Source organism: Lonchura striata, chromosome 1 (assembly GCF_050655825.1).
Source record: "Lonchura striata isolate lonStrDom1 chromosome 1, ASM5065582v1, whole genome shotgun sequence".
Taxonomy (NCBI): domain Eukaryota; kingdom Metazoa; phylum Chordata; class Aves; order Passeriformes; family Estrildidae; genus Lonchura; species Lonchura striata.
In genome coordinates this window covers 39,094,490-39,122,025 of record NC_140703.1, presented here as the reverse complement: position 1 = coordinate 39,122,025, position 27,536 = coordinate 39,094,490, and the positions used below count along the sequence as shown (strand labels likewise).

At 38.6% G+C, this 27,536-nt stretch overlaps 1 protein-coding gene across 4 annotated transcripts in view; it reads left to right on the top strand.

Annotated features, from left to right (window-relative positions):
• Positions 1-27,536, top strand: part of NOX4 (NADPH oxidase 4) — a 97,807-nt gene that overhangs the window by 20,003 nt on the left and 50,268 nt on the right. For all 4 annotated transcript variants that reach the window (XM_021545015.4, XM_085574789.1, XM_085574783.1 and 1 more), the window contains exons 8-12: positions 470-550; positions 4,327-4,555; positions 6,560-6,724; positions 6,855-6,917; positions 19,732-19,792. In XM_021545015.4, coding sequence (XP_021400690.2) covers positions 470-550; positions 4,327-4,555; positions 6,560-6,724; positions 6,855-6,917; positions 19,732-19,792 — 599 coding nt within the window. The remainder of the gene's footprint in view (positions 1-469; positions 551-4,326; positions 4,556-6,559; positions 6,725-6,854; positions 6,918-19,731; positions 19,793-27,536) is intronic.

Here is a 27,536-nt window from a genome sequence, read left to right as displayed (position 1 = left end):
CCTGCTGGCCCTCCTGCTGCTGTCCATGCACCTGATTGTGTGCTGCAGCCTTAGTGACACATTAAATTTTATTTGGGCAGGGAGAATGCAAGTTGACACTCACTGTAAGGAAGTTGAGTTTTGAGACTGGAGGTGGAAGAACTCTTCCAGCAATAAGGATTTTGTGAAGACTAACTAGGACCTGTGAAAGCAGTAAAATCTCCCAGTTTCAGAAGAGTTTTCCATCTGGCTCTGTACTTCTTACACCCTTACCTCTCTTTCTTAGTTTTTCTTCTGTGCCAGTCACTTGTTCTTCTCAACACTTAATTGTGTGCAAGTACAGTATGCCTGTGGGAAAACATTCTGGGCTTTGACTATTTTGCATAGCTCTGCAGTGTATAATGATGTCCTGTGTGCACAGGTCTGCTTTTAATTAGCAGTGATTCCATCTGAGTTGAAACAACATTGAACCATGGTTTATTCTTTTCAGGGTTTCAAACTATGACATCTTCTGGTATACACACAACCTTTTCTTTGTCTTCTATATGCTGCTGATGCTGCATGTTTCTGGGTAAGTAAATAGAAAATACTCTTCCTTTTCCTGAAGCACAACCTGAAAGAGCAGTTTTATTGATTGCTGCCTTTCCTGAGCTTGCTTGAGCACAGTGGGCCACCTTTGGGACAAGACATTGGCCTCTGGTGTGTGATTAAATAAAGATCAGGATGTAGCTTGGAGATCTGTGTATGCTATAGCCAACTAGCACAAACTTCTTTACTTTCAATATTATTCCTTTTCCATTTCCATTGCTCAGTGTTTAGTGAGACATCAAGAAAACATTGCTTCATATTCTTGTCTCAGCAAACAGGTAAGAGGGGGCAGAAAAAGAAACTAAGTTGCTCATCCCTTGCATTTTCCTTTCTGCTTTCCTTTTGACTCCAAAGGAGAGGGAAGGAATGGCATCTCCTTAATTACTTCTTTCTCTTTGCTTACAAAATTTCCTAGTTTTTCCTCTTTTCACAAACATCATACTAGTGTTTACGCGCCATGAAGATGACGGTCAGATCTGTATCAGGCACAAACAAACTGAACTCTGTTGTAAGGTAAAGCATCTTCCAGAAGTTACGACATATGTCTGTGTGGGTTGGGGGTTGGACTAGGTGGCCTTTAAAGGTTCCTTCCAACCAAAACTATTCTATAATTCTGTGAAAATATGCTCCATTAACATCTCAGAAGTTTCCTTTGTGGATGTAGACACAGAGTGTAGAGAAGGAAAGGTTTATTTGAATGAGGTTTATTTCTCCATGTCATCAAATATCTACTGAAACACAGGGTGCTTAAGTGTGTGACAGTGAGCCCTTCTGATTAAAGTAAATTTGGAAAGGCAATTAGTCCTAGCAGGACCATGGTAGGAATGTGATGTTGAATAAAATATTCTGTTAAAGAAATAATGAGTTTGAAACAATTGAAACTTCTAGACACTATTCCAGTTCTCAGTGAGTTTGTTGGGGTTGTTTGGGGTTATTGTTTGTTTTGGGTGGTTGTTTGGGTTTTTTTGGTTTGGTTGTTTTTTTTTTTCCTTTTTTTTTTTTTTTTTTTTTTTTTTCAATGCCATAGCACTTGTTTATAGCTGGGGAAGATGGATCTAACCTGTTCTCCCCATCCTAGGCCAATTATTCTTGACAGGTGTTTGTCAAATTCTTTAAAACATCTGTTGACTGAGATCCTCTAACCTCCCTAGGCAGTCTGTCCAGTGATTGCCTTAGAGGTACTTTTCATGTCCAGTTTAGTTGATCTCCTTCACAGTGTTGTCCTTTGCCCATTGTTTCCTAACCATGTTCCATTTACCAAGTTTGCAAACCGAGACTGCAGTAATACAGCAAGCATTGAACAGGCATATGCTGGTCTACAGCCTCCTTAGAACTGAATTACAAAGGTATTCAGTGTAAATCTAAAAGAACTGAGTGTCAGAAGTGGGAGAGGAATGAGTCATGGAGAGTGGGTGTTAGTTCAACTTTAAGATGCCTAAATGTAGGTCTCTACATGTTTTCTCAGTCCAATGAGTTCTGATAAATACAGCCAATGGAGCCTGAAGGATGCTTCATGTAATTTGCTGTTTCAGAGATCTACATTCAGGTGAGCTGGATTGATTCCTGGCTCCATTAGTGATATTGATAAGATCGATAGAACGTGGCCACAAGTTGCATGAGGGGTGATTTAGATTTGACATTAGAAAAAATTTCTTTGCCAAAGGGTTGTCAGGCACTGGAACAAGCTGTGCAGGGAAGCAATAAAGTCACCATCCCTGAGGGTATTTAAGTGATGTCTAGATGTGGTGCTTAGGGACATGGTTTAGTGATGAACATGGTAGTGCTGGGTTAATGGTTGGACTTCATGATCTTAGAGATCTTTTACAACCTAAATAATTCTGTGATCTCTTTTGAGAATAAAGGATAGATATCCATGTTTAGGTGCCCAAATTACTCCTGTGTAGCATGTTTTAGAGATTTGCAGATGCATAGCCACTTACTGTACAGAGCAAGGCATTTCCCTTGGCTGCACAGGCAGGTAGACTGATGTTTTACCTGTCTTAGGAATAAAGTATTTTCACATTATTGCTGGATTCTAGTTTTGTTTCAAACTGTTGTAGATATGTTCTTCCTTCAGGCAGCCAACCACTTCTCAGCAGTATATAAAGTGATGTGCTTCATCTGTCATATGTTAGTGGTTTGTTTGTTCAGTGCAGAACTCAGCCTTTCTGGCCACTGATCTTGGGTGTGTAAGACTTACTTTTCCTTGGCAGCTTCAGAAATGGGAGTTATTGAGCTGTTGTTAACAGGCAGCTTTGCCATCCCTGTTTGCCTCTCAGTTAGCATGTTTATAATAGGTTAAATAAACTGGAGATCACTGGAGGGGATGCTCATGTATGCAGCTACTCTCGAGGCAATCCTCTTTGGGGATGTGCTGAGAAGAGAGAAGCTGTGGGAGCTGCTGGCAGGCACGCATGCAACGTTGACTGCAAAAGTACTGCACAGGCTTTGGCTTCAGCTAAATCCATGAGGCACCATAATATTTATGTAGCAGGGAACTAGCATAATGCTAGGGATATCTGTCACTTTGCCAATATGTGGTGACCAGCAGTGATGCCAGATGCAAGTGATTGAACAATAAATGCAGGCAGAAGTATGGGTGTAGGTGCAAGGACACTTCCCAAATGATTCTCCCAGGGTCAGATGGAATTTAAGAGTGAGCAAGCTTAACTTCCAAGCTGACATGATTCACTAGACCATGTAGGAAGCTTGTTACTAGCTGTCAGGACTGCATTTTTGTAGGGAAGATTGCCAGTAGCCTGTCAGAGACCATTTAGGTTGGGAATATTGCAGATGTCCTACTTCTCTTTTGAGTTAAGCTCTGTTGCTGCTGCTACTGCTGTGTGGATGTTGAGGAGAGGAGGGGGGAGCACCTGTCCTTATGTTTGATCGTATACTTGAGCTCAGCCTTCATAACAAGGCACTCAGAGGGCATTGTCTTAGTATGCCTCATTTCCCACCCAGCACCATCCTCTACAGGTGCTATTCAGCATTTTTTTTAATATTCTTCCTTGTGTTTTTACTGTCATCAAATCTAGGTTTGGAAACAAGTAGTATTCTGAGGAATTTTATTGCAACTATTATCTGTTCTTCCCTGTTTTCAGTGATTCATTCATGTGCTGAGATATCCCAGAGTGTCTCAGGTTTCCAATTCTTTCTTCAGAGATTCTAACTGCAGCTTCATTTTACTGTAAATTTTACTTAGCTTGAGGAAAAATAAAATAAGGATGGACCTCATAAAATAATTTGCAAGGAAGGTTCCTTGGCTACCATGTAGGACTTTCTTTTTTCCTTCTATTTGTATGCAAACGTGATAAACACCATGTAGTGGGAACATTCCTGCAGTTTATGATTTGGCAACTTAGACTACTTCTGCTACAAGATTGCCTTAAAAACAGGGCTTGCTGACTGTAGGCAGGATGAGTGAAAATAGCCTGTGTGTGATTGAATTGGAAATGCGATTTTTTTTTTTTTTTCAAGGCCCCCACAATATTTTCTCCATTTCAAGCAGTATTAATCTTGAGGCTATTCAGTGCGGGAGTACCAAGTGAGCTGGAAAAGCTAAACCTTGACTGAAGTGACAGAGGGCTCTATTGTTGCAAAGTTTCAATCTCATTGAAAGTCCTGAAGGCAAACAGAATAAAATTTCTAACAAAAGATGAGGCTTGTGACTGCTTTCTGAAGTCCTCTCCGAATGAAAATAAGTTGTTTGTTATTTACTGTTACTTCACTGTCTTTACTATTTTTATTTTCCTGTAGGGGAGTGCTCAAGTACCAGACCAACTTAGAGGAACACCCTCCTGGTTGCTTTAATCCTAACAAAACGCTCCGACAGAATCTGACTGTGCCAAAGGCTTTTGAAGAGCTGTTTCCTGACTATACCACTGAGCCTTTCCCAGAGGACCTACCAGTACCAGAACCCTTTGTACAAAATAGCTTTATGAGAGTTTGTTCCGAGGAACCCAAGTTCCAGTCGCACTTCCCAGAGGTCTGTATGATCCGACATGTCAGGTATTAAAAGCCATGCCAAGCCTTTCAGTCAGCCATAACCACTAATTATTGCTTTTCCAGACCAGATGTTTTAATACTGGAAAATATTATTAAAACCTTTTGAGGCATTCAAAGATTTGGTGGGGAAAAAACAATCTGTATTTAACCCTGAAGTGCATTACAATGCGGTGCATGGAACAGGGAGGGTAGAAAAATGTCAAGAGATTGGCTGTAATGTTCTTTTTTGAACAACACCATAAGGGGATGTATTGATCCTGCTAAAAATGTGATTTTACAGCATAGCTTTTCAGAGCAAACATTTATATAACATTTCGTAAGGTCCTTTTGTAAGCATTGTGTGGCAGTGGTTAATTGAAATAATCAAGCTCCATTTGTTCTCTTTTTTACCATGCGGATGAAAGTCCTAATACTAATTTCTGGGTTGCAGTTGGTTGTGGTTTGGCTTTTATAGTCTGTTATTTGCAGACAGGCTTGTTTTATATGTGGCATGGGTAAATGAGTATGATGAGAGTGGGGACCGAAAAGCCTTTTCTTTTTCAGTTTTCCATTTTCCTTTTGTTTCCTTATGTTTTGTGGCAGCAGCTTTTTCTTTATCCAAAATTTTCTCTTTTCTTTTGAGAAAAGATGAGCTGTGTTGTGTTGGCAAGTAGCCTGAGGAAGCTTGCAAATATGAGTTCATGAGTCCAAGGCCCACCATTCAAAATGGTCCCATAACAGACCCCACAGGGGTTATTATCATAGTTGTTTTCTGTTGAACATGTGTCCCCCTTACTAGCTGCACTTGGAACCCATTTTTCTATGGAGTATATAATCCTAATGAGAAACAGTTAGTTTTACACTGAATTCCTCCAACAAAGCTCTTTGGATTGGTATTTTGTTGTGGTAATACTCCTGAATTACAAGCATCAGTGTATATTTGGCTCCATATGACCCACAGTGCAGCAAGGAGCCCTTCTTAAGGGCTTAATATGCCTGCTTTAGAGCCATTAGTGGGGCAGGAGTCATGGAAAGAAATGGCCACTCAGTGTTCTCCTGACAGCTTTGAAACACTATTTAGGAGTTTTTTGGATTTGGAAATATTGTGATACCAAGTTTAAATTAAGAAAAAAAAAAACAAAACAAAAACTGTGAGCTACTAAAACTTGTAGGTCTTTTTTGTTGAAACTAAATGCTCTGTTAGTTGCAAGAGATGTTGATGTGTAATGTCAGAAATTGAGAAGGGAGGGAAGATGGATGAGGGCTGAGGGGCACTTCAGTGCCAGAGCTTGAATGACTGAACAGATGTGGAATTAGTAGATAAGTCTGCTATAAGCTATTGGTAATTGACTCTTAGGAAAGGGTTTAGCTGAGCAGCTGCAAATGTCTCCACCTGGAGTAGTCACCTAGGACTCCCCATATCATCAGTGCAGAGAAATGGGTATTTCTAGGGCATTTTCTGTGTAGCATATACATCTTCCTTGGGAGCAAATGGATTGTGATTCGGAAGTGCCCATTTCTCTCTGTTGTCTATGATTTTACATTAGTTTAATATCAACATAATTTCTTTAGCAGAAGAAGACAGATTTCTTTGGTTTTTACTTGAATATGAGATGACTATAAGAAGATAATAGTTTCATAATACTGGAAGTCAGAGAGCATTTTTCCATACATGTTAACCAATTGTATAGTACTCTGGTCTGTGTAGGTTTCTTTCATTGCTGAAACCAACTGCTATCTAACTACATCAAACCAGAATAACATGGTAGCAAATGACATCGTTAGCATTTTTTTTCTGATGAGTTTTATGATTGAAACTGCTGGTGCTTGTGGGTGATGCTGCTGGTTAGATTGATTAAGGCTTCTGAACATTCTTGGGTTTCTGCATGTAGAGAGGCGTGGATGTTAGATGTGAAGTGAGATCCTGAAAGCACTCATGTAGTTCTGAAAATAGGAGACAGAAAGCTAAAAGTCTTTGAGGTACAATATTTTTGTTCTCCCTTAGACCTGGTTCTGGATTTCGGGACCTCTGTGCCTGTACTGTGTGGAGCGGCTGTACCGCTACATCCGCAGCAACAAACCAGTCACAATCACCTCAGTAATCAGCCACCCCTCCAATGTCCTTGAAGTCAGGATGGTGAAAGATGACTTTGAAGCAAGGCCTGGTCAGGTGAGTTAATGTGGCCCTGAAAAACCACTTTGCTTTCATGAAACATTATCTGTAGGGATGACTATCACTTTATAAGTACTAGCCCATCACTGAATGTTTTGAACGTATCCTTTCTACCATTTCATTTCAGTATGTTATTCTCCACTGTCCAAGAGTGTCTGCCCTGGAAAGCCATCCATTCACTCTTACAATGGTAAGAAATAGTGTTATTTTCTGTACTTTCTCTTCTGTTTATATTTGGTAGGAAAATGGTTTTTTTTTTCTCTCAAGGTGACAATTCTCTCCAGCAGAGCTCATGTTTCATTCATGAGGGTACCAATGAATATGAAATGGCATGATTATTAAGTGTGACAGTACTCAGTACATATTTAATTCTCTCCACTGTTGAGAAAAAGATAATGGGAACTTTTTCAAAGTCTTCCATAAGTGAAAACCAATAATAAATAAATCCATTAAAAATCCATAAATAAATCAACAAAATCTATGTGATTTTGAAAATTCTTTTATAAAAGAAGTTTCAGCCATATTTCTAGATCTTAATATAGAAGGGGCACAAATTGTTATGAACTTTTACCTCCTTTTTCAATGAGAACACATTCTGTGACTGCCTTTTTCAAAGTTAGAAAACCATGAAGTTAAAAAAAAAAAGTTTCTACAATTGTCTTCTGACTTATTTTTATATTAAGAGATATATTGATGACTTAGGATGATGTACCAGTGAGGTCATACGATGTTAGGATTGCTACTTACTCATTTGGTCTAGAACAGGAACTGAAACCTATGGAGACTGGAATAATATGCAGTTGTATTCTCTAGGAGTACATAGTGCAGACACCTGGTAGATTCTGCTAAAAAAATCAAAACAAAAAGCAGAGTATGAGACTGAATATTAGTGACAGCCTTTTCTTTCCAATGGAAGTAAATGCTTTTGGATTGCCTGAATTGGACATTCTTCTTCAAGAAGACCTTGTAGATGAATGTTCATGTGTAATTGCTTTCTTTGGACTGATAACTGATACTTTATTCCTACTGAGTTATAGCTAGTGTTGTGGAGCAATTGAGATGTTTTTATACTTGCTGATATTCTGAGGGCACAGCCAGGTCCAGTTCTTTGGGTTTGTGGGGTCTTTTTTTTTTTATTTTTTAATTTACTTATCTGTATCCTGAGCTAGGAGTCACAGGGGAACCCACACTAGATTCCATCCAAAATCAATTTTGTGCTGTAAATCTAGGAATTAATCTCTTGAGGGAAGGTGCCTCTGTATAGCTTGGTGAAGCATTCATTGCACTTCTGCAAAGTTTTCATGGCTATTCAGTTTACCAGTACAAACCAGAGAAATGTGTTATTTATGTGTTAATGGAAGTAATCACTTTTAAAACTGTCCTCGGTATAATCCACAGATAACTTGATATGGAATGATGAAAAGTTACATGCATATATGAATTTATGCAGAATGGTTTAGTCAGAACTTCTTTACGTCTTTTTATTACATTAGTAATCAGACCATAAATTTCAAGAATTTAATTTTAAGTCTTGGGTAGCTCTTTCCATTCATTTTGCCCTAGTGCAGTTATAGAGCTTGTCTGTACCAGTGGGCACATCTTATTTGAACATTAATCTTAAAATACCATGTTCCTAATTCCTCACTGTCCATCTCAGTCAAAATTAATATGATGGTAATAATTTGATCGTGATTAGTAAATGCACAGTTTGGAAACTGGAACTCTTATTATATAAAGATTTAGTCTTCTTGTATTGGGACACTGCTAAAACAATGGAATTTGTGGTTTTAATTTTTAGAAATAATGTCATAAAAAAAATTGGCTTGGTTGTCAGAGAAGAGACACAGACCTACTGGGTGGAGTCATAAGATGAAGTTGAATTAGATGTCAGATTTCTTGTATGATTTGAGAATTTTGTCCAGTATTTAAAATTGTATAGTATGACAATGCGTGTTATGAAAAAATATTTTTGCACATGAACTTCTAGAGCTAGGAGCTATGGAAAACAGATCTCTTGTTGTGAATTTGAATTTTCTTAGTGAATATAAGTAATTTATATACAGATAATATGCAGTATATTTTCAGTATGTAATTGCAGTTGATAAATTACAGTTTGTATAAGTTTTACAACTATGTATTAAATATCTAACATTAAAACTAGCAATTTCCACTCATGCATAATGTTTTACACTTTTAAGTGTGATAATATCCTTCAGCATAACAGCATATCCTTCAAGATCACACTTATATTCTATTACAAGATACGAAGTTATCACTGAATTGCCAGAAGTGTATTTTCCTACAACATTAACTCAGCTGGAGAGAGGCTGTCATTGGGTAAATGACTTCTACAGCATAATGAGGATTCTAAGTGTCTAGGTCTATGACAATCTTTTTACCCAGCCTAAGCAAGGGACACATTTCCATGTGTCCTTCTAGGTCAGACAATATGGTGTGGCTTGATGTCCTGCTTAGAAAGCCTTTGTGTTGTTTATATATGTTGCTAGCCATGGGTAATACCTGTAGAATGTGTAGGCAAAAGCTTGACTCAGTTGTTTTTCTACTTTCATCTGACCTACTTGCAGTTCCCAAGCACACTGGAACACTACTACTGCTTCTTTTGTTGAATGATCGTAATCCCTGGGTTATTTTTGGTGATGGGGTGAGTGGCTTAGATCCACAGTAAGAAATTCATGAAAGGTGTGCATGGCTTCAGATACTGGAAGTGCACTGCAGCAATGACTTCAGCAGAGCTGCAGGGGAAGACTGCAGTCTTCTTCCTGGCACTGGTATCTTGCTTAGAGTAATAGACTACTTTGGTTGGAAGGGACCTCTAAAGGCCACCTAGGCCAACCCTCACTGCAGTAAGCAGGGACATCTTCAACTAGATCAGGTTGCTCAGAACACCACCCAACTTGGGGATGTTGAATATTTCCAGGAACAGGGCATCTGCCAGCTCTCTGAGCAACCTGTTCCAGTGTGTCACCATCCTCATTGTACAACATTTCTTCCTTACCTCTAGTCTAAATCTACCCTCTTTCAGCTTAAAGCCATTACCCTATGTCCTATTGCAACAGGTCATACTAAAAAGTCTGTCTCCAGGCCCTATGTGATGTTCTGTTCACACTGGTGAAATATGTCACTGTGCCTAGAGCATGCTTAAGAGACAAGAAATGACCATTGCAGGCATTGCACTCTTAAAAGTGGGTAATAATCTTAAGTGGAAAGGAAGGGGTGAATCAGCATGAAGGAGTCGTGGATCTATTTTACTAGTCCCTTCCCTTTTTGAGGTTGTGTAATATTTACAGTTTAGGTCAGTTTCTTACATAACACCAGGGTGGAGGAACACACAGGAGGTTGTGTAAAGACACTGAACTCACTCCCATTCCACTCTGGCAAATCTCCCATGTGTTTTGCTCAGAGCCAGAGGGAGCTCTGAATTGTAACCAAGTGAGCATAAAGAGGCTTTATTCTTTTTGCATCCTGCCTTTGGGTGCTCTACATTGAAAAGGTCCCCTTGAGCCTTCTGTTCTCCAGAAGTGAGAGCTGAACAGTCACAGCTCTCTCAAACTTCGTGGGAGATGTGTTCTAGTCCCATCATTATCTTCATGGCCTTTGTCTGGACTCTCTGCTGTATGTTCTTGTCTCTCTTGTGGTGAAGAATCCAGCACTGGACACAGATCTCAAAGTGTGGCTTCACCAGTGCTGAATAAAGGAGGATCACCTACCTCAACCCTCTAGTAGTTTCACTGAAATTCAGACACTTGGAAATACCAGTTTTCTCTCATGAGCAGTGCAATTTCCATTTCTGGAGTGTTTTTAATGTTTTTTGTTCACTAGTGACTTTGTACTCACTAGAGTGACTCCTTATCATTGGGAAGTCTGGGAAAGGTAATGAAGAGCTGGCCCAGCATTTGGGATTCCTGCATGTGACCTGCTGGACACTTCGAAGTAGTGCATAGTGGGCTATTTACTTCATAGTGTTTTCATTGCTCCATTGTTCTGATTTCAGTTCCGTAAAAAGCTTTCTTTTTAGCATGTTGTTTTTTTCACTGTTTTTTTTACACAACTCTACATATCTGTTACTGTGCTGTGTAAGACAGTGTCACATTTTCAGTCCTGTATACCCTCATGTCCAATCTAATTATTTTAGGTAGGGTATTATTGCGTCTTAGAATTTGAGCAGAACACAGTCAGTTCCAAGTTATTTTCATCTGTAGTGAGGAGAATTATGTTCTGCATATAAATACTTTAGTTGAGTGTATGTAAATGGACAAATTATTTTTGTGTGATTTTCCCTTGATGAACTTGTAAGGAGATTTGTCTTTCAGATCAAATGTGAGATACGGTCTGGAGATCAGACTATCCAGAGAAACATGCTCTGCTTCCTGAGACTGTCATTTCTTTACCCTTTTTGGAGGAAAGTGTGGAAATTGTCTGCTGTGGGATGTAATTTAAATGTAATTGTCTAAATCAATCTTTAGAGACCTTGAAGTCTTTTTTTTTTTTTTTTTTAACGTTTTGGAGAGTGTTCATTTCTGTCAACATCATTCTGGTTGCTCTTTGTTTTAACCTGTAGGAAGAAGAGACTAAGGTTTGCCGTTTACAGTGGCATTGTTTTTTTTTCATCTCCATCATACATTTTCCCTCTGGTTGAGTTCCCTCTCTTTCCAGACACTTAACTGTTTACTTGCAGTGATTTGCAGTGCAGCAGCATGACTCTATGACTGCATGCTTCCTTTTTTTTTTTTCCCCAAATGAGTGGCCACAAACTCTTGGATATCGAAACACTGATGTCTACTCCCAGCAGCTCATAAAGCTTGGTAACCTTGTTATTTCAGTAGTGTTGATTTTCTTGTGTCAAAGGAAGGTAGGAAACAATTACATCACTTCATTTAGAATTTAGACTGTAACAGACCTCGAAATAAGGACAAGAGTAAGAGCTGAATCCTCCTAAATTTAGTGATGGCTCAGATCTAAGGTTTGATTTGGCAAAATTCTGTTTTGCAACAAACATTCATAATTACAGCATCAAATAATCTGTTATTCTAAAGTTTTGATAGTTTTGGCTGTCACTGGCTGCTGTCATTCCCCTGTTTCTTCCTTGGAGCTAAAGTCTGAATATCCTGAAGTTTTTTTTGTTGCCTTTTCTTTTCCTCAGTTGACACATACCTGTATCTAAAGATACCGCTGTTAATATTTAAACATAGGTATCTTGCATAAACAATTGCTGAGCTTTTTCTGTGTCTGTATAAGACATTCTCTGTATATCCACTGATTAGTAGATTCATGAGATAGAGTTAAAAGGGATAGGTGGCTTGGAAGTGGCACATAAAAAGCAAAAAATCGAAACAAGTCAAACCAAAGATCCCAGCCTTGAGACTTCAGGTCTTTATGAAATACGTGCTTTATTAATAAGGTGGGAGACTGCTTCTTCAGATCCTTTAAAGAGTTTTGGCTCTTCATTCAGTGTCTGGATCCCAGTTCTGGTAAAAGCTAAGCAGTGATCAACTACTGGCAACAAGAGGCTTGAAACATTCTTTGAAACTAGAAATTTTGTCCTGTGTCAGAGTGTGCTCTGACCTCCCCTATTTAAGTGCTGCATTTAATCTGCTTTTAAATCCCATTGAAGCAGAAACTGGAAGAGTCTGGTAATGAAAAGCTCCAAGAAGTTCTGCCCTTTTTCTGGTTCTCCATATTTTTGAGCAGATGGTTAACTGGAAGCAGATCACATCAGGAGGATTTGTAGTGCAACATCTTCCTTCCTTTCCTTCCATATACAGTTCTGTAGGAGTAAGAAAATTCCAGAGGGAGGATGATATTTGTGCATTTTTTAACAAGTCAAAACTGAGTTTTTAGGAGAGGACAAGTTTGCATATGCAGATACTCAAATCCACTCATATCTAAATATTTATTATTACAGAAGAATACTCTCTTGATTAATAACCAGATTGTAGAGTAGTATTGAATCCCAGGCAGAGAAACTTTTAAATCCATTAATCATCTCAGGGTAAATAGGAAAATTACCTGGGAGGTTTCTGAATGTAGACAAGTTATATACTGTACCTAAAATCTCAGGGCTATTACTTAATCATAGATTTTCTACCTTTAGTGTTTAGTTTAGGTTTGATTTTTTTTTTTTTTGGTTTTTGTTTTGTTTTAGATTTTATTCCTTGTTACCTCTGCATCTCTGTAAAAGTCCATTTGGTATCTGGATTTAGACAGGATGGGATTAAAAGGTGGTAGCCCTGACCTGTACATTTTATGTTTTTGGGCCTGATCCCTTGTCAGAAAAATCTCGGCAAATGTTATACTCAGTATAAACAACATGAGAATTAGCACATTAGCATTTGTAAAATACAACCAATATTTTGTGGACCCAGAGTTGTCTTTATCCCTGGATAATCCAGGGTTCATTTAAAATCAGTGAAAATCTTAGCAGTCTAGCAGTGAAATTTTAGCTCTAAGCTTCTTTAAGCCAGAAATTTTGTACTGCGTAAGGAGATGATGGAGAAACATGTGCCCTACACTGTAAACTTAAGATATAAACTATCCACAACAGGAAAAGCCTAGGGGCCAAAATCTGAAATACTTTATAAAAAAATGGAAAAACTGTTGGAAGGTTGCCTGAGTAAAAAGTATGTAAGGACATCAAGAGCTAAGTTCATACTGTCAGATAAATACAATAAAAACAAAATCTAACATGATGACATTCTAATAAGATTTGTTAAATATCTTGTGCAAATAGTTATGAAACTTGTCTTTATGAGATGATTTGCAGAGTGTTTAGGGAAATTTTGAAGTATCTTGCTGGCAAAGTAAAGAAATCCCTAGAGCTTGTCTGCTCTTCATAGAAGTAGAAGAGTGTCTAGCAGCTGTTTGATGAAGAATTTAAGTAAAACAAAAATAGAATAGATTAATATTGCAGATGTCTTTAGTATTTCCTTAGACTTGTTTGTTTGGTTTGGGGATTAACGGTTGTGGGGTCTGTATAAAAACCCTATGTAAACCCTGACTTTTATTTAAACTTTCAAATCTGACTCTTTCAGTGAGAAGGGAACAAAGAAATTGTTACACTCAAGTTCACTAAACCCCAAGTTCTCCTTCAGCAGATACTTTAAACAGGTGACAGATTCCTCTAATCAGCAAGGTTTGAGTTTTTTAATTCGATGAAAGTAAATTTATAGTACATAGTAAGTATGTACTGACTTTAGCAGAGAAATGTGTTTTCTCCCATCAGAGATAGTGTTTTTAGTTTAGCTGTTGTCAGGTTAGGGCAAGGTCAAGGAACTGCAAGAGAACGTCAAAATAATAAAAAAAAACCCCAAAAAAACCAATGTCCCCCCCCCCACAAACAAGCAAACAACAAAAACAAAACCTGAGCACAAGCTTTAAGCATGAATACAGTTAACATGTAGACAAAATATTAGAGGAAATTAAGTGCCTTGCCTCTTGCTGTCTTAAAATGAAGACCATCTGGCTGGTGGGGCTCTCTGCTTTAGCCTGGCAAAATACAGTGTGTGCTGGTAGGGGAGTTCAGAGGGACACAGCGGTTCCTTGAGGTGGTGGTGATGTGTCTGGAAAACTTGATGATCCTTTGGTTCTTTCCATGAGTGTCTCACACCACTGAAAGCCAGTTATCATGAGCCTGAGGTGGCCTATTGTTTTGCATGGGGATGATTGGACCTTCTTGTGCTGTTGAGTTTCCTTGTCCTGTGTTAGCTCTGTGCATTGTTACTTGGCAATGTGTCTGTGTACCCTTGGAGGACTTGGAGAGGCAGCCTTGGGCAGAAGCATTGTTCTTCTGCTTTTTATTCCTTCAGAGACAAAGGCTTTCATTCTGAGCATCTTGAAATGTTGTGATTTGTTTTTTTCCCCCCAAGCCAGCAACTTGAGATGCATAAATTATATAGGCTAAATATTGCTAGGATTGAAACATTTTTATTTTCTCTGCTATAGAGAGTTGGGACTTCATGATCCCTATGGGTTCCTTCCAGCTTGAGCTTTCTATGACTCTGTGATATGTAGTGTGTCTGCTGGGGTGAAAGGGTAGTCAGCAAGTTTTTTGCCTTGGTTCAGCTGCAGAGAGAAAGAAATGCTGATTAGTCTCTAAAAGTGTACCTTTGTAGTGAGTGCATCCATAGCAACAATAGAAGCAGCAGTTGCACTATTACAGACCTGCTAGAAAATAAATGAAGAAATTTCATATTATATGTTCAACAATTTATTTTATGCCATATTGTGTGTGTTATACAAGTATTGGTCTATTTACAATTCTAAGACAACAGGACGTTAAAAATTTGCATTTTCTTGTGGTGCGAGAGTGAAATCAAGGAGCAAGTAGATTTTATAGTCATCTCATAGATTGAGACCTAAAGAAAACAAAGATAATTTTTAACACTGAGAGTAATTTAACAACTGAGATTTCAGGGAGTGAATTAGCAAATGCTGAACTACAGACTCATGGGAATTAGTGGGCGTGGGTTTGTGGTTTGTGTTACAGAGGAAGTCAGACCCCAGATGACCAGAATGACCCTTCTTGGAGCTGCAGCTGCCCATGATGCATCCTGCAGTTTGTTATGGTGTGTTTTTTCCACTAGCTCGACTGCAGGTGTCTGAGGTTGTACAGCAAGGAATATATGGCAGTGGAAAGTGAAAAATGTTTGGGATGTGTTGCTGCAGCTGCTTGCTGGGAGTTGGCTCTACTACGGCAGGGCTCAGGCTGAAGCCATGGGTATTTGAGGCATGGTGGTCTTGCCTTGATCATCCTGGCACCCCTGATACTTAAATCATGCTCCATGGTTAGGATTTCCCCACATTCAAGATGTTATGATGTCTGCCTGTTCATTTAGGATATCTGTATGGCCAAGTCTCTAACAGGAAAAGCTTTTAACCAAAATTGAATCTGTAAAATAACATGAAACAGAAATAAATGGATACATTTAAAAAAAAAATCTCAGAGTGTTTGAGGAAGAGCTGTATTTAACATAACTCCATGTGGTAACTTTTTTTTTCCTCTATAATTTGCTTCTACAGGACTAATTAGTTAAAACAGGGATAGCCCAGTGTTACAGAGTTCACCTCTTATGAGTCAGACTGAAGTCTAGCTACTATTTCTTGGCTACCTTTATATAGCATGCCTGTGTTTGTCATCACTCCTCTCCATTTTCTAATGTCAGAATGAATCATTTTAGGAATGTTTGTGTCAGTTCTGTATGAAACCAGACAAGCTGCAGCTTAGTGAGCTTCCAAGGTTCATATTTTCTTGTCAGTTGGCAAAGTTGAAAACTTTTTATTTCTTTTTTCTCTTTTTTTTTTTTTTCCCTTTTACAGAGGGGAAAAATACATTTATTGTGTTTAGTTCTTTTTTTCTTCTCACTTCTGCCTCTTTTCAGAACCTGCCAAGTCTCTAATGTGTTTACCTTGGTCTGGGTAAGGTCTCATTGAGTCTGCAGCAAGGATGGACTGATGAATTAGGGTTTGCAATGCAGTTGGTTCACCCTGGCAGGCCAGAGCATGGAAACAGGGTCTCTACATTGTTTGCAGTCCCTGCCAGGATATCTGCAAATCCATATTAGGATCATATAATGGCTTTTTACTCAAAGTGAAAGACTTCTTTGAAGGAGTTTCCTTTTATGTAAACAAATCCCACAACGAGCTTTTTAAATCCCCCAATCAGACACTTTGTTCTTCCAGCTGTAGCACAGATCTTCTTTGTAATTTTGGTCACTGTTCAGGCCACCTACTGGAGCATCAAATGCAGAGGTGGTGTTTACTGTGGTGGAGTTTACTTGAGAGCAGTATCTCCACTGGAACTTCTAAGGAGCTTTATTTGCAGAGCCACTGGGGGTTTGTAACTTGGGCATCCCTTTCATCTCCTTTTTTCTGATAACAGCTATTCCTCGGTGTTATTCTGGTGCATGCATTAGCATTTCTGTGATAGTCAGTAATCAGAACTTAACACCTCTCTAAAGAGCCTTCACAGCTCTTATGATAGAGGTATACAAAAGAACTGGAAACATTTAGGAATTAACTTTCTATTTACTTGCTAGCTTGCTGTTATCTCACCCCATTCCCTGCACCCTAGCACCTAAAAAGAAGTGTTTTAAAATACTGAATAGCAATTAATAACATTAAAATAACTTCAGTAGGATTGGCTCATTTCTTGTTCTGGACAGGATTTTAACTGGGAGTAGATAAGCAGTGATGTTAAATATTCTTTAAGCTAGAAGCACAGATGTTAATAGTTTTCAGTTGCTTTGTGCTGGGCTCTCATGTACAGATTTCTCCACTGCTCATTGCTGTGAGCAGATTTTTGTACCAGTATAGAATCATAGACTCACATAGGTTGGAAAAGATCATTAACCCAGCACTGCTATGTCCACCACTAACCCATGTCCCTAAGCCTCAAATCCTGTGGTGAACCACACCACATCTGTCCTTTGAACATTTCCATGGATGGTGACTCCACCACTTCCTCAGACAGCCTGTTCCAATGCTTGACCATTGTTTTGGTAAAGAAATTTTTTCCTAACACTCCATCTAAATCTCATGTGGTGCAACTTGGGCCCATTATAGTGGGGTATAAATTATAACTGCTATGATCTAACAGTAATTAGTTTAGTTTGCATTAGTTTGCATTCACATAAAAGCAAGGCAGAGGACAACAGAGAACCATGATCAAAATATAAAGGTGTTAAATAAAATATATATCAAATATGTGTTAATCTAGTAGTGTATTATAAATTAGTTAAACTATTCAGTTTATCTTGGTGTAGAGATAGATAGTAGAGCTTAGGTTACTGGTGAATGTAATTAATTTAGTGGTTTTAGTTATTGGTAGACAGACATCTCCCCAAGGCTTTTCTTCTATGGGTTGCCCAGGTACATTCCCGTATTGACCCCTCTTTGAATGTCAGGCTGTCCAATCCTCTCACTGCTTTGGAGGTCCTTTGCTGTATCACCTACATTCTTTCTCTCTTTTAAACTGGGGGAAATTCACTCCATGTAGCCCAGATGGGCTTGTTTCTTCTGGTAGGATTTAGCAGCACAAGGGGATTTTTCCATAACTATAAGGATGTCTCATAACTAATTATAAGTGCCAAAATAGTTTTCCTAAAGTCTAAAGAGAAATAAATCTCACTTTTATTGGATAATTTTTTCAGGGTAGTGCAGAAAAGAGTTAGCCATAGGGGTGATGTAAAGTATAACAGATTTGAACCTATTCTGGCAGGAGACAAGGGGTATTCTGCCATTAACTTCCTGGAAGCAGGGAATAACAATTTTGTAGAAGACATGCTGAACTGAGACCGTGGATAGTTGGACTAAGAAAATCAGTCCACCTCCTGTGAAACAGAGAGCCCTGAGGTAGCTCAGAGTGAGAAATCCTACAGAAGCCTCTGGAACAGACCTTTCTGCTGCCAGTATACATCTTCTCACCTAAGAGAGTGCTTACTTGCTTTTATATGGAGAATTGGTCTTGATATTTTTGATGAAAGATACTGCAATGAGACCTAGCAAACACTGGCCTCATTGTGTATTTGTCTGCATCATTCCCTTGATGCTGCTTTTCTTTGGAGACTAAGACTTGCTGAAATAATTGGGACTGTGGGTTTCTGTACTTCATTTTAACAGGAAAACCTGGAAGATAATAAGGAGTTACATAAGTCTATATAGTAATCAGTAGTTGTAAAAGGAGTGCTCTTCCCCCTCAGGAAAATGGAGTGATGAGCTGGGACTTTGTATTCCCTGTTTAGATTTTCCAAGATGTAAATAATACTAACCTTTTGCCTGTGTCTGCTGCTAAATACAGAACTGAAAGAAACTGATTCTCAGCCCTGTGATCAGTGATTTTACACTGCCCAGAACCAATTATCTTGGGAACACTTATGGCAAAGGTCCAGAAAAGAGGCAAGAAATGTCTTCTTAAGTGTGGTGCATGAGTATTTGGTGCATGGATTCTCTACCTGGGCCCATTTTATTTATAATATAGATGTGTTCCTTGAATTTAAGCCCTTCCTTCAAACTCCTATTTGTCCTTAGTAGTAGGGAAAAAAAAAATAAATAAAAGAAAAGGGGCAGAACATTGTCTGTTGGGTATTGGTTTTATGATAGAGCTTGGATTGATCATTAACAGGTTCTAAGAAAGGCATCAAAACTCAGGAATAATATCTCTTATGAAAAAGAAACCAATGGTGTTGATTTATAGAAGGAAACTGAAGAATCTTTTCTTGAGTAATGTTGCTTGTCCTGTTTATGTGTGCATAATTTGGTGTACCTGCAAAAGTTGTCCAAACAGTGCATTTGAAATGTCCTTGTAGCTAGCCAGGAATGAAAGTGAGGGGGTCTTTAGTCCTTAACTGGAGGTTTTTAAATACCATGGTGTGGATAAGATTGTGATAACATTTGATAGTCACAATAAATAGCCCTAAAGTGAGGGCATATGTATAGAGTGAGAGAATGGTGGCTGCAATGTGATTTTTATGATATATCATGGAATCTGGTGCTTTTCCTTTGCAAACTGTAAGGTCTTGTGAATTGCTTCCAGTTTCCATTTAGAAGAAAGCATCAGTTGTATGAGAATGGTCAGCTTGACTGTGAGCCTTGACATTCAAGAATCAAAAGTCTTTCAAATGCCGTAAGAATGATGGGCAGCTCCTTATTTTTAATGATGTGTCAGTAGTAGGAGTAGTTCTATTCTGTTGTTGGTATTCTTGCTGAGTACTGCTTAGTGACTTCTCTGTTCCAAATCACACCCCCAGGCAAGCATCCAGACTCCTCTGTGACCAGAAGAAAGGGTTAAGTCTGAAAGGATACAAGGCATGCTTGGCTTCCCCAGCTGTGTTGATGATAGACTTGCTTCTTTAAGGGTACAGCTGCTGGTGTGACTGTTTAGGAATGGCCTATTTACATCAGGTTCTGTCTTAACAACTGTACTTTGAATGCATTTTGTTACTTTTTTTTTGTTGCTTAGAAGTGGTGCTTAATATATTTAATATTTTTAGTGCCCTACAGATACCAAAGCAACGTTTGGGGTCCACCTAAAAGTAGTAGGAGACTGGACAGGTATGTAGAAACACAATTCCTTTTCAGAGGCAAATGCCTTTACTTGAACTGTTCTCACTTTCTGGCTTCAGCACAATTGTTCCTTGACTGTGGTGTATTCTTACTAGAGATTGTTCATGCTTGTTTTCTCCAAGTTATTTTTATTACATTCTCAATGCAATCCCTGCTTTATTCAGATGTACTATTTCTTCAAATAACATGTTTTTCCAACTACTAACTGATCTTCTGATTGCACTGTAATAATTTTCAGCGTTCCTCCATTTTTGCCTCTTTTTCTTGGTTTGGGTAGCCTGCTACCCCTGTGCAGTGCAGTGCCTCTGTACATAGTAGTGTCTGCAGAAATGCTGAAATGTGCAGCTCCCAGATAAGCGGATTTTGGTGCCAGCAGTTTGGATGGCAGCCAGGTTAATTAACGCCTGTGGTACACTGTGATTACAGGTTTGCTTTCATGTTCTTCCATGCTCTTCCATTGCTCTTTGAATGTCGTCCAGATCAGGGGTGTAAGCCAGAATTCCCTGCAGAGGAGTAGGGCAATTTGGTGCTCCCTGTGACAGTTGTATACTCAAGTGATAGTTGTCCTTATTCTGTAGTGTCTGACTTTGTTCTTGCTCAGCATAGCATTTCCTTGTAAGGAAGACAGATACACAGCAGGGTCTGGTTCATTTCTTATGAAGAAATGTTCTCCATGTTAATTTATATCAGCTTGTGTGTTTGTGGAATTGAGTCAAATGAGCTTGTCACCCTAAAAGGGATTAGACCAATGCAGAGATAATAACTCTATGCATATTTGTTCAACTTTCTAGTCTGGCTACATGCTTGCCTCTGCAAGACTTCAGTAGGCAAAGGCTGGGAGGGCAATGCCATAGGCTCATGTGTTCCATAATCCCCCCTGATTTTCTCTCCTTGCTTGAAGTGTTGGCCAGACAGGGGCAGGTTAGCCTCTGGTCTGCCTCAGAATGACTCTTTGTTGATGAGCATCATTCCGGCATGGGAGGTGACAGAAGGCTCTTTGGAAAAGTGGAATGGAGAGGTACTAGCTAAATGATTTTTCCAAAATAAGTGGCATCTTTATAGTTTTCTGATTACCTCTGTGGTGTGAATTGCTCTATTTTAGCATTTCTACATTATTCTCCCATGTCAGCATCTATAGTTGCACTGAAAGGAAGGTCTGCCTAGGCTGGACTGTGTGATATTCAGGACACTGTCACATTACAGAGACCATTTGTTGTAGCAGTTTTGCTAAGCAGAGATATCTCTCCCAGTGTCAAATGTGCTGTTGAGATGCAAGCCATTTACCCAGCCCTTGGTGCTGCATCAGTACCATGGAGCCCTGTTCTCACTCATTCCCTTAAGTCCTGTGACAATTAATAGTCTCTAATCTGCTGACTGTTTGAGGAAGGATTATTATATTTGCCACGTTCCTTATTATCTTTCTTAAGCATGCTCTAAAGGCTGCTTCTGCAGACAGGATATTAGACTGGAGGAGGTTTTATGAGACATACTGTCATTTCATCTCTTTTCATGACCTATTCTCTCAGCCTTTATCCTATTTATTAAAATTGTCTTTTGTATCACCATCTCCCATTCCTGACAGTTTATACCTGACACCAAAGAGACTTGATGATTTATTCAGAGAACTCAATTATAAGCCTAAATTAAAAGAATGCAAGAGAGGTGCAGATATGCCATAAAATGCAGAGAAAGACTGGTTAGTTGAAGTATTTCTCCTCTGGATGACTCCAACTTCTTTAGCTGCCTGCATCTGGGAGATGTGGTGAAGGAACATTTCCTGCCACTAGCTGTAAAGACAGGAGAGGGAGTACAGATTGCTGGCCAATCTGTGCTGGCCAAGCCAATTCTGAAAGTTGTTTTGGGTCAAGTAATTTAACAATGTTTCTGACTGATACTTCGAAAATGTAGTAGAATTCCTTGTTTTGTAGGTTGGGAAAGCAACTCTATGTCAAAAGAAAAGGGGTAATAGTATTTTCAACTCCTGATGAGAAGCTGCTGTTGATGGGAAGTGATTTATTTGCCCATATCCCAGTATATGCAATTTTAGATTTCAAATAAAATAAGCTGAAAGAATCAGCTTTCGGAAAATCCAGTCATTTTAGAAATAATGCTTTGCATAAGAGCTGCTACTTAGTAGATTTTCAGACAGTACTGTTATTTGTTTTTTAAAATCAATTATTTAAATAATGGAAAATGTAGGACAGAAAAAGTAGGTAAGAGAGGAAGAAGCTACAGTAGCTCAGCACCTACTACAGCTCAGTAGCTCTGAGACCTTTGCAAACCAACTGGTAATCTAGACCCTCTATTTCATGCTCCATTCAAACAAAATGGTGCTGTCTGAACTTAGAACAGTTGAGAATTTGCCCCCCTCAGAACGCAGATTTGGATAAAACCACAAATTTCCTTTCTGTTATATAAGCATCCATATCCTTTTCCAATGCAAATCTGAGATCTCCTATTTCTTATCCATGTTGTGCTGGTATTAATAACTCTATAGTGCTTAACTTTCACATTCATCACAGAAAAGAGATACACAGACACTGGTATTGCTGTCATGTGCCCTCAGATGCCTTTGGAGCACACATTTTCTTCTGAAATGATTCCCATAGCTCCCTTTGTAGACCTCTGACCTGTTTATATGTGTAGTTTAGAATAAGACAAGCTGGGCCCCAAGCATGCCTTTTTCTCTTCATTAATTGTAAAGAGTATATCTATCTCACTGCCTCAGAGGTAGGTAGTTTAGTTCATTGGCAATTGGTTGTGATTTTTCCCATGTAAACGTTTCTAATTTGATTTTTCATTCCATCTTTTGCCATGTGTCATGGGTATTGTGAACAGGGGAGCAGTTATCATAGATCTTCCTAAAAATGGGTTTGTGATTATGCAATTGCTGTCCTTGTGCTGATGTGTGACTGCTTAAGTCAGCACCTATTGTGTTAACAGAACATTCCATACCTCTGAAAAACCTGTGGCTGTGGAACAGGGCTTAGCTGGACAGTCAGGACTTGGGTGCCCAAGTTAGGATGTGTTTACAGTGGATGATCTGTGGTGATTGCACATGTGCAGGTTGGTTTAGCCCTGTGGTACAGAGCTGAGTCAGCCTGTCTTCCTCTGTGGCTTCCTCAAGCTGAGCTGGTGGGTGTTTAAACCCTGCAGTAAATCGAGGGTCCTGCTGTGGCTCATGCATAAGTCAGAGCTGTGAGATGCATAGATGAGCTAAAAAGCTGATCTAGTTACTGGTCATCCCCTCTAAATACCTGTTTTGTTCTGCTTCTCTTAGTACTTGTTGTCACCTATTTTTCCTTTAGCTTAGAAGTACTTGTTGGCTTAGTATTTACAACAAAATTTTTTCAAGGTATTTTTTGTCCCACTTACTGTCTGGTTTGTCCTCAGCATTGTCATCTATCAGCCTTATGTCTCTTCTGCCCTTGCTGCTGCCTCAAGTACTACTGCTTGTTTAGTTTGAAAGCTGACATTTCATCTGGCACCTCTGGAGGGAAAAAGAGAGGCCATGGGCCATGCCTTGTCTCCAACAACTTGACAGCAGTGAAAAAAGACATGGCAGTGTATCAAGACAATGTGTCTCATTCACTAGACAAACTTGAGGGTGTGAGACAGAAAGTGATATTGATGATGCAGGAATAACAGGCTTCAGAAGCCATGCAGCTTGTTTTTGTGGAAAACAAATACACAGCACTCAGAGGTGTTGAGGTGATCTGCATGCCTTGAGGCAGTGAAACATTGCTGTTATGTTGCAGTGTGTTGGTGGAACAAATTGATGTGGCACCGTGTTTAGAACACTGATGCTGTTCTGCAGTAATTTGTATAATTTTTATCTAGTAGTGACATCATCCTGCTGTGTAGTTGTGTATGTTCCTAGAGACATTTTCAAGGCTTGTTCTGAGCACTGTGATATTTATTGTGGGTATGCCATAAGAGCACTTGAATACCACCCATTAAATCTGAGAGTTCTGTCCCATAGATTACTAAACGTCATAGCAGCAGGAGGTGGTGATATGTGCAGGAACTGTCCAGATAGAGCCAGAACAGACAGATTATGTAGTACTGATGTGCTTCCCCCTAATAAACTCCAGATCTCATCAGAAAATATATATATTTGCTTCATTTTTTTTTTTTCTGCTACAGATGAGGTTATGCTTGCTAACTGAGTCATTCAGGATTCAGGCGACCTTATTTGGAATCATGGCATGATGGGAATTTCTGTCACATATTGTCACAGTACTTTTTTCTGGAAGGTCCAGCTTTGGAGCAGGAATTTTCAGGAGGGAAAAACAAACCAACCATTTTTCAGTTAAAAACAACAATTTTCCAGAGCATGGCAAATGAATGGAAGCATGGATCTTATTTAACTCCCTATGGAGTAAGACCTGAGAGAGCAAACAGTACACACCCCAAATTACTTGCTTTTAAACAGAAAAACAACAACAACAACAAAAAAAAAAAAAGTAAGGCAGCTGTTTGGGATTTTGGAGCCTGACTAAGGATTTTTCTCATGTTGACCAGAAGAAGAAAATGACATACCTTTTAAGTGCCTCTGAAGGAAGAATGATCTGAACATTCTGGTCTGGGAGAATTTGTCAGGAGTATCGCCATGACTGTGTTAAGCTCTTGCAGTTCCTGATTTAGGGCATGCCTGAAGCATCCTAAGGCTGTACATTCCTGTGCTTACCTGGAACTTCTCATCAAATGTAGGATCTAGCAAAGAGGCAATATTTTATATTCAGTAACCCTGAGAACAGTTTTAGATGTATTAAAATAGTGGATCATTCAGTCAGTATTTACTGTATTGTTAGTGGAACTTGATTCTGACTGGAGTCGTGTGGAACAGAAGATGATGAGAAAGAATAATAAGACTACAAAGTCTGTCCACAGGAATTGACAAGGTTTTCCCAGGTTCACTGTGTTACTGAGCTTCTTTAAAAATATCTACTCACTGGTAGTGAACATTTGGTCAACTCTTTTGCTATTACCTCAAGCTCTGTTTGATTTGGGCCTTTTCCACTCCATAGTAATATTTTTTTGTGTTTAGTTATTCCATCAGATTCCTGGCAGGGTGTAAAGGTGTTAATGACGTGGTGCTGTCAGTTGTTCCAGCAAAATCTGTGTGTGGTTTTGGAAGAACAGGATAGAGATGAGATAGGTGTTATTTTCCACTGATAGATTTTGTGACTAATAATTTTTGTATTGTCAGGGAATCTTACTTACACTTCTGAGGAAGGCAGCAGAACTGAGCAAGAAAAAGGTTTAATTGTGTTTCCTTTTAATATAATTTGACATTAGTAATTAAATGATATAGTTACATTATTGGGAAGTTAATATGCCTTAACAATATAATGAGCCAGATTGTACTTAAAGAACACTAATTTTATTGTTCATTGCCATTAACACTCATGATTTATTTTATTTATTACTGAAAAAAAGCTCAATAAAAGACAGGATTAAAAGACTGAAGAAAAAGGAGAACAAATTTAGTTTACTGATTAAAGAACTAATGCTGAAGGTGAACACATCTGAATTTTTGGCTCCAGACCCAAATTGTTTAACATTAGTTGAACTCCAGCTGATTTATTACCAAAAACAGTGTAACTTGAGTCAAATCCAATTTGAACAGTTAATGAATTTTATGTCTAGAGGGGAAAAGAGATATTTGGATGAGAAAGCTACATAGAAGGAAATTTTCTCCTACACAGAAGTCCTTTCTTGATGCATCCTGATATTTGTTGCATCCTGATATTTTAAACTTCCACCTTTTTGCATATCCCAGGCACTTTTTAATCATGTAATGATTATAGAAAATGACACGACTCAGTGATGTAAATTTATTTTTATCCTTTGACACATTATGCACTGGATGTTGTTGTTAAGAAGTGATCCAAGAACACAATGTTGCAGGATTTCTTGTCATGCCTCAGACATTTTCAGCACTGTTAGGAGCTACAGGAGTGAAACCTGTGGAGCACATTAGCACATAGCAGCTGATAGAATCAGAATGAATGTAGTGAAAGAAAGCAAAAAGCTCTTCACTTTGAAAACAGAATTATAAGAGTGAAGAGCTCTAGGACATGTATTTTAGTGCACTGCCAGGCATTTTATGGTTTTGTAATCACTGTGTTCTGTGTTTGCCTACTTAAGGAGGCAAAGTTGCTGTTCTGGAGTATTAACATTTTTCTGTTAATATCTGCTTAGGGAAGACTCATTCTTATATAGTTTCTGTGCAGAGGTACACAGCTGCTTCAAGCACTGAACATACAAAGTTTGGATGGATTTTCAGGTTCCTTTGTGTGAGCATGATTTCTAGAGAAATACAAGAGTTCACATCAAAATACTAGCTCTTCATGCATATCTGCACTTCCCTGGGGCAATAGTTTCTCTTAGATGCCATCCAAATTCTGCTGAAGAATCCCTGCCAAATGTCTAACTTTGTTCCCAGTTTATTGTTACTCTCCCTTGGGAACAGAAGAAAAAAAACAGACACATTTCAGATTTGGAATTTTGAGTTACCACAATTTAACTAAAAATTATTGGTTAAAATTTCTTAAAAGTAGATTTGAAATGGTTATTTTTGGGATCCTTTTCTAACAGATTATAAAAATTGCCATAGTTAATTAGGAAAAATCTTTCAGCTTTAGAACATTATAAAAAAATTGGAAAAACCTCTGTAGGAACTGTAGGTATTTATAAATTTTATGGTCAGAAGGAACAGTTATCTTTACATGCTCCCAAGTCCTTCATGACGCTTCATAGTTTCTCAGAATAATTTCTATACAGAAGTTATATTACAACCTTGGGGTTGTAATATTCTGCAGTTTTCAGCTTCAACCTTTCATGGGCTCTTTTTGTACTATTTGTGAAAATGAAGCTCAACATTGTGATGATTACATAAGTTAGTAGGTTTTTTTCCTTTGTTTTCAGTTTTTTCCTTTCTCTTTTTAGCTTTTTTCCTCATTTCAGCACAAGAGCCTCTACTAGGAAATGTGTGTGCATTTTAGTTGTTGCCTGTTTGTGTGTAAATTCGTACACAAAATATGTACAAATATGTACAGAAAATGAACATGGCACCTTTGAACCTTCTATTTGATTACCTGTTGTATTAAATCTGATTTTTGAGACATTGTTATTTTTCTGGTCCTTTGCTTCCTGCACCTTCTCCACTTCTAGTGTTTCCTTGAGATACAGAAGCAGGGTTGCTTTGCAATTGCAGTCTTGTTGGTTTGGGCTCTGATATGATTTAAAGTGTAGCTCTCTTTTGTATGAAGACACCAGTAATGGTGGTGGCTGACCTGTCACTGTATTGCACTTTATTCCTTGGCCTCTTCTACCTGTCTGCTCATTTCTACTGGTGCTTGGATTGGAGGGGAGAGAGGGGCCATTGCTCGTTCAGAACTTGTGCTGAGTTCAGCACTTAATTCTGTGGGAGTTGATTAAAACTCCTACACCATTGCAAATGTCATTGTGATAAAATAACATGGTCAAATGAGTTTTCCTATTTTCACAACAAACATTATATAACTGCTTTTTGGCAAAATATGAGCTTTGAAGTTTGAGTTAGGATATCCCATCTCCTTTATTGCAGTATTTTTTCTCATTCTTTCTCTTAGTATATTTACTCCACCTTTTGCCAGCTGCAAATTTCAGTCATCCTTGAAACAAGAGTTACCTGTTCCAAAATGGCTTTCCATTCCAAAATGCATTAAAATCAATGCTGGTCTTG